The sequence below is a fragment of the Lissotriton vulgaris genome, chromosome 1_2, assembly GCF_964263255.1.
Source record: "Lissotriton vulgaris chromosome 1_2, aLisVul1.2, whole genome shotgun sequence".
NCBI classification, from domain to species: Eukaryota; Metazoa; Chordata; class Amphibia; order Caudata; family Salamandridae; genus Lissotriton; species Lissotriton vulgaris.
The window spans coordinates 268,340,508-268,356,392 of record NC_141686.1 but is presented as its reverse complement, the minus strand read 5'-3'; the positions used below and the strand labels follow the sequence as shown (position 1 = coordinate 268,356,392).

The window sequence follows — 15,885 nt, the reverse complement described above, 5'->3', positions numbered from 1 at the left end:
GCACATATTCAGACACCAGAACTCATCTTCCACCCAGCCGCCACGGAAATGAGAAACCGCTACAAAATCTATGCACAGCATAGTGAATCCAGAAAGATTCACGCTGCAAAACGAATAGTTTCTTACCTGTCGGTGTAGTTTTGCAGCTTGATGATCTTTCTGGATTCACTAGCGAACCCACCCACCTCCGCCAGAAAGATGAGGCTGGAGAGAAAAGGGGTGGTCAAAAAAAAAAAAAAAAAAAAGAAGATGAAGAGATAAAATGGATTTTACATACAAGGCGGTTAAGGAAAAATCACCTACATAGAACATTGCCATCACTTCGGAAACGAAGGAAACACGAAAAAAAGAATCCGAAGATGGCGCCCAGGGATGGGAGCTTCCGCAGGAAGCATGCCGACGTCACCGGAAATACACCCAAGGAAGGGTGACGCCGACGCCCACCTGGGCCACAAAAAAAAAAAGAGAGAAAAGACTACGAATCCGGACCCAACCACAAGACCGCGGAATATGCACAGCATAGTGAATCCAGAAAGATCGTCAAGCTGCAAAACTACACCAACAGGTAAGAAACTATTCGTTTCTCCCCAGCTCATGTTGTCAAAGCATGTGAATGGCATATTGTCAGAGATTGGTCGTGATGGTCTATGGAGTGCCCCAGACCAGACCAGGCTGGCGTTACTCACAAAGCACTCATCAAGACCACATATTGACAACATAGAGACAATTTTTTTCCCACACATCCAAGCCATGATCCGTTAACAGATGCCTTTCTTACAGTTAAAGACTCCTTTAAGCCGAAGGCCTTTCTGGACTAAATAGAGCCTCCCCTTGCCCTGCGACTGTTCTTGTAATTCTAGTATGGAACCAAGTCTCTCCAGACATTTACTGCTAAGTGGGAGTACACATCATGGGTTAATGAGTTAAAGTGCCCATCATGTGGGGACCAAAAAGAAACTATTGAGCACATTATGTTATTCTGTCCAACCTATTTGAATTCCAGGAGGTGTTGGATATTCCCGCTCTGTTGAAATGCGGGAGTAAGGGAACATAAGATAGCAATCAGGATTCTGAGACACATTATAAGCAGATTGATAGTTTTTGCTCTCTCTCGTTATCTGATGTGTATGTGGAAAGCAAGGCACAAGATCAGTACTTTCCAGGAAAACCTGAAAAGCGGTAATCTGTTTGCATGTATACTAACAGATGGAGAATAAGATGCGCAATACTTATTTGTAGAATATAGGAACCTTTTTACAGTATTTATATATCTTAACCTTTATTGCCTGATCATTCTTTTTATTGTGTATAACCTATTTATAGTTCCATGCCCAGTTTTAGGAATAGCTGGCCACATAATCAAGGAAACAGTTCAGAATATCACATACCGGCTCTTTTATTTATTTTTTCATTTATTTTTTGATGTTTTGCTCAAAGCATCCATTTTGCTGGTGCCCACCTAAAAGCAAAGAGTTATGGGCTCTTCTAAGATTCACATTATTGTACTTTTAAATGATATGCCTTAAAATGGTTTTATTTTTGTCTTTTATCTTCTGTGCTTTTATGGCTTATAGCCAAAATAAAGTTACTCATTGCTTGATTGAAAACAAGGAGTTACAGTGTCTAACTCTGATTATTTAAAATCTTCACGCTTCAGATTCCTCAAACATTTTTTACAAAAATAATTATTCCAAAATGTAGTTAACCTAAATCTTGGCCTTACAAAAACACAGTGTACAGAAATATTTAATTCATTAATCCAGCCAGGCTTACTTTCCAACAGTTTTTCGGAATTACTGTTCTAACTTGAGCCCTGGCAGGGCTGGGTGTTGCTAGGGACCAAAGGTGTAGATCTGTTTTTGCAGGGAGATATTATTTAAGGACAATGCTTTTGTAGTTTGGCTACGTCTGTACCAAATATACTTCTACAGTCTATGATTTTACAAACATGTTACTACTCAATTTCTGTCTCTTCAGTGGGGGCAGAAAAATGACCGTACATACCACCCCTCGTGGGAGATTTAGTGCCTCATAACACCCCGTGTTTGAGGGTCCATCACCTGCAGATTTGTTGGGCCAGGGAAGGAGACCCTTCTCCCTATTCTCAGCCATCAACTGGGTGTTCATGCAAATGGGAAAGTATATGCAAAGCAGCAGGGCTCATGTCATTTAAATCAGTGCATTAATGAACTACTGTTTTTAGGTCTTTTTTTCATCATCAAGCTTAATTCATTGGTCTTTTAAATTGCCTTTAATATTTTGCTTCCACCAACCACAGCATACATCATGTGACAGTGGGTCAGCCTACTTAACCCATTGGCTCCTCCCACTTTGAGTGACTGCACATTTTTCACCTCCCTCGCAGCCCCCCCTCCACGCCACTGTTTATATTTAACTATGGCGGGCCGTGCACTGCCCTTCCCCTGCTATCATCTCCCACAGCATGCCCCTGTTTATTGTTTACGGCGGCTAGTAGTGCTGTTAATGGGACAGTCCCAGCAGTTTATGGCACTGTGTGAAAGCTTGCACGGTGCTTTGATAAATCGCGTAAATACAAAACATTTTGCATTACAAATGCTATAGGTGTCACATTTGCAAAAGGTAAAAGTATTGGCATTGTAAATGACAAAGCTATTAATTTGGCTATTTTCAAAACCAACACATAAATAAAAAAAATGTCATTTACAATACCAATAGCTCAAACTTTCCTAATGCGAGACCTATTGCATTGCAAATGCTTGTTTTAAACTGGAACCATTGTCAGTAGTGCAGACAGAGTTTACAACATTTACTTAGAGCACTCACCCTTATTATAAAGGCTTTCAATTAATGAACCATAAATACAAGATTGAACAGCATTAACATATGGACAAAAATATTACCTTAATTGCAGACACTGCCCTTTTCTGATCCATAATGTATGTGGTACTGCAAACTGGCAGTCAAAGGGTTTGTGCTGCAGGGGGTTGGGCCTACTTGTCCCAGGGACAATTTACACATGACAACCTTTTGCCCTTGACCCCAAACAATATGTCCTGGGCGTTGAGCTATAGGAATTCCACACCCCTGAATAGTATGACCCTGTCCACCCAGCTTTGACATGGTCCCTCCCTCCCTCACCCTTCCCCCTCCCGTTCTTTGCACTTTTTTGTTCCCTTCAAACCCCTTCCTTTATAGTTTGGTTTGCATCTTCATACAGATATCCTTCCTTGATGCTACTTCTCTCCAGCCACAGTAGTTTACAAGTGGCAAAACAAACATTGGTACAGTGAATTCCTTTGCTGTGTTTGTTAATTCTTGTGAAAAGTGGTCCTAGCAGCCTTCCCAGGCTTTCAAAGCATGCAAGGATAGAGAACAGGCTAAATCAGCATCTTCCAATAGTTAAAGGAGTTGTATCCTGAAAGATTTCTTTGCTTTTCTTTTTCATGCTTGTGTTTATTTCGTATTCAGCCAACACCTTGCATCCCAGCTTGCTCCTGAAAACCTTGGCCTTTTCTTTTGCAGATAGTACGGCACCCTCACAGGGGACGTTTGAAGAACTCAAGAGTGTGAAGCTTGAAGAAGTTGATGATGAGGAGGTGGATGTCATCCAGCCCTGCTGCAAGCAGGAGGATGAAGCCCTGGACCTGTCCTTCCCTAACTCTCGGGTTCTTACGGCAGTCAGCAGTAGCCTGCTGCCCCACTCCTCCAGCCAGAGCTCTTCCTCCAGTGCTGCCTCCTCCTCAACCACTGATTCTGAGTCCTCTGACTCTGAATCAACAGACCTTCCCCTTACAGGGACCCTCAGCCCTGGAGAAGTAGGAACAACGCGCCGATATGCCGAAGCCGATGGGAGTGATGCTGATGCAAGCTCTTCCTCCTCTTCTTCATCCTCTGAGGACAGCCCTGTGAAGGAGGAGGATAGCAGTGTCAGCAGTACCACCACTGATCAGGAGTTTGGAGAGGTAAGAATGAGAAATGCAATGGGATGGAGAGCTATGGTTAAGATGAGGGAGGGTATACTCTGTGTTAATTCTGCATCTCCCTGTGCTTTTGTTTCAGCCACATGTATATGTTGTATTTATTTTACAGCAATACTTTTATGTATTTATTTAATTTGTTTTTATTTTCCGTATTCTCGAACCACAGCCAGGATTGGTCTTTTACAGCGCAAGACACAGCAAAAGTCCAATGCATGGCTTCAGGAAGTGAAGCCCCCCAGCTCTTGTATATTTTTGCTGTAATTTAATGTCATGTTATGTTAATTATTCTTGTAGAGTACTCAAATACCGGGAGGCGTCCTGGCACTAGCTGAACTGCAGACAAAAAGGCACAAAAAACTCTAGTTAATGGCAAACAACCAAGTTTTCTTAGATTTCCTAAATGCAGAAAGGTTTGACAATGCTTTGGAAAAGAGAGGAAGGTCGGTCCACGCTTTTAGTAGCATTAAGCATAAGGCCTCTGCCACACAGGTAGCACGCTTGAAACTGGTCACAGCCACAAATTTAGTGGATGCCAATCTTAGAGATCTGACAGGCGCATGCCAAGTGAAGCTGGTCTTTTAAAAAGTACGGACCTTGGTCATGCATAGCTTTATATAAAATACAAAGTGCTTTGAACTGCACCCTCTGCCTTTCAGGCAACCAGTGAGGCTTCCTAAGGGATTTGGAAATGAACTGGGACATAGGAATTTTTAGGAGCACCCGTGCTTCCATGTTTTGTGGAGTTTGAAGTTTCTTTAAAACGTGCTGATGGGCATTCAAACAGAGCCCATTACAGTAATCAATCTTCAAAAGCACTAACAAAGTGACTACCATTTTCTGTAGGTTAGCTGGAATAAACAGTACAATCTTAATAAGCATGAGGGTGTAAAGGGTAGCAGAAGTGATGTTTACCTGGTTGTGAGAAGACAATGTTCGAGGCATGTGTGCTGTAGATACACATGCTGTGCATACTCCTGCCATCTAGTGTTGGGTCTGGATGTTTGCAAGTTGTTTTTCTTCGAAGATGCTGCACAAGGGCATTGACTCCATTGTTAGATTGTTTTCTTTGTTCCATCCGTGAGAAAGTGGCTCTATATATACTGGACCAGAATAAGGTACAGTGTGTATAGAGTCCATAATCTCCAGAGGTATAACAGAGGGTAAAGCCAGGTGTGACCTTACTCTCTAAAGTGGTAGCTTGGTCGAGCAGTAAGGCAGTGCCAGAGGACAGTGTAAAGCATTTGTTGTGCACGCTCAGTCAGCAAAAGGTTTCACACACTCAAAGACTGAACTCCAGGCCAATTGTTTTTATATCCAAGATCTAGATGTTTTATTTTCTAGAACCAACAGGTATCAAAATATACTGTTCTCCATATGAGAGGTCTCAGATGAGTACTTTGCAGAAAGGCAATAAACTTTGTAAACACAATAGGTACAGGGATTGCAGTAGGCAACACAATTCTACACACAAATTAGCATTGAGCTCAATGGGTTTTCCTATATAAACACAGTGGATTACTTTGTGGATTACTTTGGTAGTTCCAGGACTGGACCCTAGAGTCAGTCCTGGGGTCTAAGCTGAAAACAATTTAGTAAAAACGTTTTAGGTATTGCAGTGATTTTTCAGAAATATAAAGCTATTTTAAAAGTCCACACTTAAAAACTTTTCAACAGGAATCTGGCAATGTTATCCAATGGGAGAAAATTCAGGTTGCAGGTAAAGTACGATCTCGTTACTTTTGTAATCCAGCACTGGGCTCCTGGGTCCCGCACTGGGTCTCAACTTAAAACATGTAAGTAATTACGTTTCAGTACTTTGTCTGATTTTTAAAGAATATATCTAGTTTTCAAAAGTAGACACTTCGAAGAAATTTCATAGAAAAGCAGACAATGGATTCCTATGGAGAAACTACAAGTTACTAGTAAACCGATAGGGATTACTTTTGTGGTTCAGTACTGGGCTACAAGGTACAGTACTGGCTTCTCTCCTGATCACAGGTGAGTACTTCAGGATTCGGAATTCGGATGATTTTATATGAATATTTTAAATTTTCAAAAGTAGAAGATTTTTCGAGTCAAACCGGTCAATGTTATTCAATGGCAGGTAAGTGAGTTACCAGTTTCCAGGTGAGTACTCGGCTGGTGAGGTTAAGGTTCTGGGCATAGACTCAGGGGTCCCCCAGGGTCAGGTAGGTACAGTTGGTTCACCCTCAGTGGCGCAGGGCTGGCTGGGTGCAGAGGTAGTTAGGCCCAATGTTATCCAATGAGGGGCAGGGGGCCTCCGATTGGTGGCTGCTGGCGAGCAGGCCACGTGGCTGTGGGAGCAGGGGTTGGTTGTTGAAGCAGAGCCTCTGCTTATGGTAGTCCCAGTCTTTAAGAGGGTCAAGGCAGGCAGGTCCTCCGGGTGTCCCAAGGTTGCAGCCCACAGGAGTCGCCGGGATAAAGCAGGAGCAGGTTCCAGGATCGACAGGCCGGTAGGGCTGGGGCCAAGTAGTGGGTGTCGTCCTGTTAGCAACTGTACGGCGGGTCTTCTTCCTCCTGATCTTCTTTCTTCTCTTCTTATCAGGATCTCCGGAAGGAAGGTTCAGGGAGCCCCTAAGTACTGAATTTAGGGGCGTTACAGGTAGGGCACGGGCAGGGACCAATAGGTCCCTGTCCTGGGGTGGGTACACCCCCTTGCCTGCTCCTCTCCTGTGGGAGGGGGGCAGGAGCCTAGCTGTGATTGGGCAGGGCTCCCCATCTTCAAGATGGCCGGAGCCCGGGGTCGTGCTTCACCTAGTCTCCCCACCTGAGGGATGGGGTTGGCACAGGCTGGCACACCCCCCATCCTGACGTAGTTTTTCCCACCAGTCTTCCCGCCAGAGTGGGGGTCAGGACTGGTGGGGGCCAGTTGCTGGGTACAGCAAATGGTCTGGAGAAGCTCACAGAGGCGGCAGGCCTTTGAAGCTTCCCCCTGCCCATCCTGGGGGAGGAGCCCTAGCACCTCGCCCAGGATGTGCATTGTTGCAGGCACAGGAGAGTGGGGGGCTCTCCACCCAGGGGTTCAGCAACATGTCTGCTGCCTAGGCAGCCTCCCAGTCCAGACGTGGATTGTGGTTAGGTTTCAGGGGGCATCTCTAAGATGCCCTCTGTGGTGCATTTCTCATTAAATCCCACACTGGCATCAGTGTGGATTTAATGTGCTGAAAGTTTGATACCAAACTTCTGTAGTAGGGGATCTCTGTGTATAGTCAAAATCTAGTGAATAGTCCCGCCCATGTGCGTGGACCCCGGAGCAATCAAAAATAATATTTTAAGGTGTCGAAAAATCCAGAACACTTAAGAGTCCAGTACTTCAACTAGAAATTGCACCAAAAATCCACAAACCGCAAAGTCTGTCCAGATTTCCCTTGCCTCATCAGCAAAAACCTCTGGAATGATAGAGAGGAAGACATGGACAGACAAGCCCCATAGGCTGCCATTATGTGGCTCAGAACAGGATACTGTGCCTTTAAGAGAACTTTCCAGAACTTCACAGTATCCCAGAATGCACTGCAAGTCCCTTTTACTTTCAGTTCTTTTTGAAGGCGTAACACACCAGACCTGTAGCATTCCTTACAAGAATATCTCTCTCCACCGGGGAGGAGGTCGGGCCCTGCATTATTTGACAAATGTCCAGAATGCTCCAGGAAGAAGGCCAAATCGGACCCTCATGAGGTGTGTATCCTCTGCCTTCCCTCTTCCCATGTCCCAGAGAAGTGTGTGATTTGTCAAGGCTTCTCTGGCAGGACCCTGAAGGATAGAAAGAAGGTCAGGCTTCAGGGCCTTGAGGAAAGAAGGCTGAAGGCGCAAGGTGGGTCTGGAGGGGCTTCCTCTGCCCGTGCTGAGGCCCAGGGGCAGGAAGACCACCAAGCGTCCCCATTCTCCGTCTGGGTCGATTGCTACGGCGTCGAGAGGGATAACTACAGTCTGTGCCCCGTCTCCCCAGGGCTCTGGGTCGAAGCGGCGTCGACGCTCGACGTCGAAGGAACTGAACAGACCGCCGTCTAGGTCTCCGGTGGTGATTTCATCGTCGTCGTCGAGTGATCGACGTCGACAGGCCCGGCGTCGGTGCTCGTCGTCGAGGGGATACTCGGCGTCGAAGAGAAGATCATTGTCGTGGCGAAGGAGGTCGCTGTCGAGGCGAAGGAGGTCATCGTCGAGGCAAAGACGTTCGGCGTCGAGGGTGAGACGGTCGACGTCGAGGAACAGACGCTCGCCGTCGAGGGACCGACGCTCGCCGTCCGGTCGCCATTCTTCGACGGCGAAGAGACGTGGAAGGAGGTCTGGCACCATGGGAGGCTCGCCAACGTCCCAGGCTGGAAAGGAAGGCGGATCACCGGGCTCGGTGTATTCCGTGGTGTATACCCCGCCGCAGAAGACTGTCACACCCCCGCCACCGTTACCGAGGGGGCTCCCTCCGAGGGCTCCTACTCCTCCTCTACCACCACTTCCTCATTCTCTACGTCAACCTCAGCTGCCAGCAGACAAGCCGCCTCCGGTCCCTCCATAGTCGTTCTCACTGCCCTGTTTTTCGACTCCTCCCAAGGGGACCCCTCAGCCGAGGGCCCCGGCCAAACCAAAGTCGCCCGCTCCGGTGGAACCGGCGGATCGGCCGAAGCCAAGGAGGTCAAGATCACGCTCCGGACTGAGGGGGAGATCTAGGAGTCGGCGTAGATCCTCCACCAGATCAAGACGGCGCCATAGGAGGCGGTCCCGCACGGACTCCTCCAGGTCCAGGACCAGGACCTATTCACCGACCTTGTCGGAATCCCCGGGGACGAGGGTGTCTCCGGTGGACGACATCAGCACATTCCAGGATGTGCTCCTGAGGGGGGCAGCGAAATTGGGAATCACGGTGACGGCTCCGACACCCACGACGTCCGTGATATTTGAGACGCTTCACAAAAAGCATTTGTCTCGCCCTTTGCTGCCGCTAGTGCCTGGGTTGGTAGAGCCCGCGGAGGAGCTGTGCCTCACGCCGGCAGTGGCGAAGGCCGCTCCCTCCCGACTTCTGAAGAAGTACAGGGCCCCGGATTCGGACCTGGCTTTTCTACGGATGGACCCGGTTCCGGACTCTGTTATAGTGACGGGGGCCAGGAAACTACATTCTACCTCCCCGTCTTCAACCGTACCACCTGACAAAGAAAGCCGATGGATCGACTCGGCTGGCAGGAAGGCCTGTGGGACGGCGTCCACGGCCATGAAGGCCTCCAGTGATGCAGCTTTGCTAGGGCGGTATGACCGTGCCCTGTGGAACTCCCTGCAACAGTTCACGGAACTCCTGCCAAGAGACAAGAGGAAGGACTTCCAGGAGATCCTCAAGGAGGGGATGCTGGTTTCGAACCAGGTCATCAGCGCGGCTGCGGATGTCTCTCTTTTGGCTGCCCATGGGTACTGTCATGGGATCAACCAGCGGCGCCATGCTTGGCTCAGGCTCACATCACTCAAGCCGGAGGCCCAGCAGCGGGTGGCCAACCAACCCTTCTCAGGGGAGACACTTTTCGGCAAGCATGCCGACGATGAGATGGCCCGCTTGAAGGCGGAGGCAGAGACCCTGACGGCTGTGGGCTTGGAGAAGCCCAAAGAGAAGAAGGCTTACCGACCGTTCCAGAGACGGTTCGGTGCACAGGGCAGAGGGAGAGGACAGACTTCGGGACAGCAGCAGCAACAACAGCAGCAGCAGTTCCGGAGACCCTTCCAAAAACGACAGAAGGGTAGAGGGGCCCAGCAGTCCTCCACAGCGAACAAGGGCCCGGCTGGGTCTCGACCCTGAGCGGTTACTTCCCCTATATCCGTTACCCGCTCCGGTGGGGGGAAGCGTTCAATTTTTTCTGGCAGAGTGGAGAAAAATTACTCAGGACAAGTGGGTGCTGAATATTGTTTGCAATGGATACAGTCTTCGGTTCACCAGCCCACCTCCATCAATTCCTCCGGTCAGCTCGCAGTTTCAACTGCGCGAGCTCCAGGCGGAGGCCGATATCCTGTTAAGGAAAAGGGCGATAGAAGACGTACCTCTGTCTCAAAGAGGAAGAGGTCTGTACTCCCGGTTCTTCCTGGTTCGCAAGAAGGACAAGTACGAGTTCAGGCCCATTCTGGACTTGCGACAGGCAAACAAGTGGATTCGCAGAGGTTTCGCATGCTGTCGTTGCATCAGATTTTTCCTCAGTTGCAACAGGGAGACTGGCTATGTGCAATAGACCTACAGGATGCATACTTCCATGTGCCCATTGCACACAAACACAGGAAGTTCCTGCGATTCCAAGTCGGCGCCAAACATTATCAGTACACAGTACTGCCATTCGGACTGAAGTCTGCGCCCAGAACATTCTCGAAGTGCATGGCAGTGGTAGCAGCGCACCTAAGAAAGAACAAGGTGTTTGTCTACCCATACCTGGACGATTGGTTGATCAAGGCCTCCTCCTTCTCGGAAGCTCAAGCACACTTCCAGAAGACGTGCGTTCTCTTGAACAAGCTGGGGTTACACATCAACATGTCCAAGTCTGTCCCGACTCCGGTCCAGTGCATTCAGTACTTGGGAGCCACCATCAATACGCTGTCTGCAAGCGTGTCTCCTTCGGAGGAGCGACGACGATCGATCCTTCGGAAGGCTCAGGCTCTTATGACCGCTCCATCTACAACAGTGAGGACGGTGTCTTCTCTACTGGGGTCCATGGCCTCTTGTATCTTCCTCACGCCTCACGCACGGCTGCACATGAGACCTCTGCAGGAGTGCTTGGAGGACCAGTGGGATCAGAGGAAAGGATCTTGGGACGACAAAATACGACTGTCTCTGCATGCTCTTCAGTCTCTGAAGTGGTGGTGTTCAGCGGAGAATCTCCTCAAAGGGGTTCCCTTCCACAAGGACATTCCCACTCAGACTATCGTGACGGATGCTTCTCTCCACGGCTGGGGAGCGCATTCCGAAGACTTACAGATTCAAGGAACGTGGTCCCCGATGGAGTCCACGTACCACATCAACTTCCTGGAACTCAGAGCTGTTCACTTGGCACTGAAGGCCTTTCATCCATCCTTCCAGACCAACTCTCTGCTTGTACAGACCGACAATACGACCACGATGTATTACCACAACAAGCAGGGGGGCTCGAGATCACGCACTCTGTCGCAGGAGGCGCAGGCGATCTGGCACTGGCTTCTGGCCAGAGGACTGACGATAACGGCTACCCATCTACCAGGTGTGCAGAATGTTCAGGCAGACACACTGAGCAGACTGATTCAGGAAAACCACGAATGGGTCATAAACGACGAAGTACTAGGAGAAGTCTTTGCAAGGTGGGGGACTCCAGACATAGATCTGTTTGCCACCGCCGAAAACAGCAAATGCAGAGACTTCGCCTCCAGGTACTACCAGCAGGGGACGCGGGGGAATGTGCAATGGATCAACTGGTCGAACAGCTTTCTGACGCTTTTCCACCCATTCCCCTGATTCTGGCGGTACTAATCAAGCTGTCCCAGTCCAGGGCACGGATGATCCTGATTGCCCCAGAATGGCCCAGGCAGTGGTGGTTCACGGACCTGCTTCACCGGTCTCTCCATCCTCACATACGGCTGCCGTGCAGGCCGGACCTTCTCACGAAGTTCGGGGGGCAGATGTTGCACCCCAACCTCTCGTCTTTGAGTTTGGCGGCATGGCTCCTGAGATAGTGCAATATGGCCATTTGAATCTACCCGAAGATTGCATGGACATACTGAAGGAGGCTAAGCGACCTTCCACTCGGACTTCCTATGCTTACAAGTGGAAGAGGTTTTGCATCTGGTGCAAGTCCAAGATCTATGACCCGACGACGTGTAAGGAAGATGTCATCCTTCCTTATCTTCTACATTTGGCGCAGTCTGGCCTTAATGTTCATTCCATTAAGGTTCATCTCGCTGCATTGACTTGCAACAAGAACCTTATACTGTATTTCATGCTGCTAAGGTTATGCATACTCACCCTAAATTTCTTCCCAAGGTTATTTCAGATTTTCATGTCAATCAGACTATAACTTTGCCTACGTTTTTTCAGAATCCTTCATCTCCAGCGGAAAGGTCCTTACATTCCCTGGATGTTAGGAGGGTGTTGAAATTTTATCTGGATAAGACCAAAGATATTCGTAGGTCAGACCAATTGTTTATCAATTATGGATCAGTCAGGACGGGTCTTTCTACCTCTAAACAGTCCATATCTAGGTGGATTGTGTCCTGCATACAACTGTGTTACCAAAAGGCTAATAAGGCCTTAGGGGGTAAACCTAAGGCTCATTCCACCAGGGGCAAAGCTGCCACGACGGCTTTGCTCCGTAATGTTCCAATTGCAGAAATCTGCAAGGCGGCCACTTGGAAGTCGGTCCATACCTTTGCTAAGCATTACTGCCTGGACACTGATGCCAGGGCAGATGCTCAGGTTGGGCAGGCTTCGCTGCGAAATCTGTTCGCACAATAGTGATGTTATTTCTCGTTTCTCCACCGCCGCTTTGGTGTGGGGATGGGCTTGCCATTCTATTCACTAGATTATGACTATACACAGAGATCCCCTACTACAGAAGGAGTAGTTTCTGTCCTGTCACTCCAGTTCTGTAGTAGGGGTATCTCTGTTCTAGTCATAAACGCCCGCCCTCCTCCCCAGTGGAGAGAGATATTCTTGTAAGGAATGCTACAGGTCTGGCGTGTTACGCCTTCAAAAAGAACTGAAAGTAAAAGGGACCTGCAGTGCATTCTGGGATACTGTGAAGTTCTGGCAAGTTCTCTTAAAGGCACAGTATCCTGTTCTGAGCCACATAATGGCAGCCTATGGGGCTTGTCTGTCCATGTCTTCCTCTCTATCATTCCAGAGGGTTTTTGCTGCTGAGGCAAGGGAAATCTGGACAGACTTTGCTGTTTGTGGATTTTTGGTGGAATTTCTAGTTGAAGTACTCGACAGTGTAGCCTGTTATATAGGCTGCATTATCTGTCTTTAATTCTCTCTTAAGTGTCTGTGCAGTTCTGCATTTTTCGACACCTTAAGAGATTATTTTTGATTGCTCCGGGGTCCACGCACATGGGCGGGACTATTCACTAGATTATGACTATAACAGAGATACCCCTACTACAGAACTGGAGTTACAAAACAGAAACAACTCCTTTGTCAGTCTTCAGTGTAGCCATTATGGTGTTGTGGAGTTCGTAATGTCGACCTCCCAGCACCATATTCTCTCAATGGCATCACTGCACTTACAGTGCCCAGGAATGACCCTGGGTACTGTAGGGGCACAGGGCTCATGCACCTGTGCCTGTGCCCACACCACTGGCATAGGGCAACCAGCTAGAGGTGTGGCGTATGCGAGGGCAGTGGGTTTGTGGGCCTGGCACACAGGGATGTGTGCCATGTCGACCCTTTGTTTAGTTCTGTACTTAGGCACTCAGCCTGCAAAGGCAGTGTGTGGGTGCCAGGGTACAGGGCCCCTACGGGTGGCACAATAAGTGCTGCAACCCTTAGGGGTCTTCTCTGGTCACCATGCCCTGGGTACTTAGGGTACCATTTACTAGGGGCTGACAGGTGGCCAGAGATGCCAATTGTATTTTCAGTTTCAACACAGTTTTAGGGAAGGAACACAGGCCCTGGGTCCTGGTTGGCAGGAGCCCAGGGCACACTTGTTTGTCAAAGCACATCAGCAGTCAGAAAAAAAGTTGGGGCATACCAATGCAAGAAAGATGGTACATTCTCACACCATCAAGTTTGAATGTGGTTTACTGTGGTCTGATTCAAGAAAGTTAGTCTGGATCCCTTTGGTTCACAACCCACTGTACCTTCGCCTGTATTGTTTCAAATGTGTTTCCCATCCTCCACGAGTTGAAAATTGGAAAAATCTCCTATTTGGATTGAGAACTCCAACCGCAGCCTTCGTGCTTACCCTGTTTAGTTTCATTTCTACTCGAACAAACACCATTGAGTAATCTGCCGATGGAACAGACTCCCTTCTAATTTAGCTCTTGGTGCCACTCCAAAATCCGTGCACTGACCTTCACGAAGTCTGTAACGTTTGCATTTCTCCGGAGCATAAAGAAGAAAACTGAGCCACCTGTCGCTCATTTAACTAAAAAAAAAACTCCAAGACCGCCGGGCTCGTCCGAAAGAAATGCAGACAAAATATCAGACATCCCCATATCTTTGGAGAAGATATTGAAGAGGAAGAAATGGAAGCATCTGCAGTGGAAGCTGTGGCCTTCTCCATCCAAGAGTCTGACTCCGAGCTGGAGATAGAACTGGAGTTCCATCGGCACCTGAGGAAGGAAGGTTCAGGGTGCCCCTAAATACTACATTTATGGGCGTTACAGGTAGGGAAAGGTCAGGGACCAATGGGTCCCTTCCCTCGGGTGAGTACACCCCCTATCCTACCACTCTCCAGTGGGAGGGTGCCAGGAACCTGTCTCTGATTCGGTAGGGCTCACCATCCTCAAGATGGCGAGAGCTCGGAGTTGTACTTCACCTCGCCTCCCCCACCTGAGGCGTGGGGTTGGCAGAGGCTGGCACACCCCCTTTCCTCACTTTGGTTTTCCCGCCTGTCTTCCTGCCAGAGTGGGGGTCAGAACCGGTGGGAGCTAGTTGCAAGTGGCCTGGAGAAGCTCACAAAGGCGGCATGACTTTGAAGCTTCCCCTGCCCATCCTGGGGGAGGAGGCCTAACACCTCGCCCCAGGATGTGCATTGTTGCAGGCCCACAAGAGCAGATAGCTCTCTACCCAGGGCTCCAGCAACGTGTCTGCTGGGTGGCAGCCTAAGCAGCCCTCAGTAAGGATGCAGGTTGTGGGTTAGTTTCAGGGGGCAACTCTAAGTTGCCCTCTGTCATGCCTTTTACATTAAATCCCACACTGGCATCAGTGTGGATTTAATGTGCTTAGAAGTTTGATACCTAACTTCTCAGTCTTCAGTGTAGCCATCATGGTGCTGTGGAGTTTCGTGATGACAACCTCCTGCACGGATCCTCACCTTGTGTGCCTTTTGTGTCCGGACCCGAGGTCGTGCTCCGACTCCCGGGCCATGAATCGGAAGTCTCTTGGAGGCCCGTCAGTCGGCTACACGTCGCTCTCGGTCTTGCTTGAGGTGAAGGTCTCACGATCGTTCGTGGAGCCACCTCACTTGGTCTAAGTCTTCGATCTCCTCTGGTAAGTCGAAGCACAAGAAGAAGGCGAAGAAGCACTGTTGCTCTTTGCCTTCTTCCCGTCGGTTGGCTGACGTGATGTGGGATCCGGAGAACGGATGCTCTAAGGCTCTGTCTCCGGTGCATGATTCAGGGACGACGCTGCGCCTCCGCCGTTTCTGGGAGCCAGGGTGTATGTTCTACAAAGCCCTACACAGTGTCTTTGGGCAGCCCGACTCCACTGGCGCGCCTTTGGGCCCCGCGGAACCGGTCAGGGGGCTCTGGGCCTTCAATACCGCCGGCTCCAGCCCTGGCACAGGAGGGCTCCCATAGATCCAGGCCTAGATCCAGATCGATGCTGATCGACATTCCCCAGCACCGAACCCAGTGACAACGCCCCCTGATGTTGGCCGTGCCCCCAGCCACCCCCGTCCCCATCCCTGAGATGGACCCGGAGCCGGACCAACCACGGAGGGTACTTTTGTTCCCTTGTTCATCCCAGGTGTTCCCAGTCACCCTAAAGGTGGTGATGAGGACTGGGAGGGGTCGCTGAACCCTTTGGCAGACCGTCTGGACAAACCGGACTAGAGAGAGGAATTGGGGGACACCAGTGGTCAGGACATTTCCCCAGACCTTGGGGTGCTTCCTCCCCCTACCTTAGCTATGGAGGATGGAGTGTGGTGGTGCATAGGGCAACAGGGACCTTGGGTCTGGATCTCACAACATTATCAGTCAGGACTGACCTCCTGACAGGGGTGCTTCAACCTGCGTTAACTTCCTCAAAACCCCT

The 15,885-nt window shown here is 49.4% G+C and overlaps 1 protein-coding gene across 3 annotated transcripts in view; it reads left to right on the top strand.

The window, feature by feature from the left end:
- KDM4A (lysine demethylase 4A) overlaps positions 1 to 15,885 on the top strand; it is a 500,020-nt gene that overhangs the window by 268,433 nt on the left and 215,702 nt on the right. For all 3 annotated transcript variants that reach the window (XM_086953195.1, XM_086953196.1, XM_086953197.1), the window contains one exon: positions 3,505 to 3,944. In XM_086953195.1, the coding sequence (XP_086809321.1) occupies positions 3,505 to 3,944 (440 nt within the window). The remainder of the gene's footprint in view (positions 1 to 3,504; positions 3,945 to 15,885) is intronic.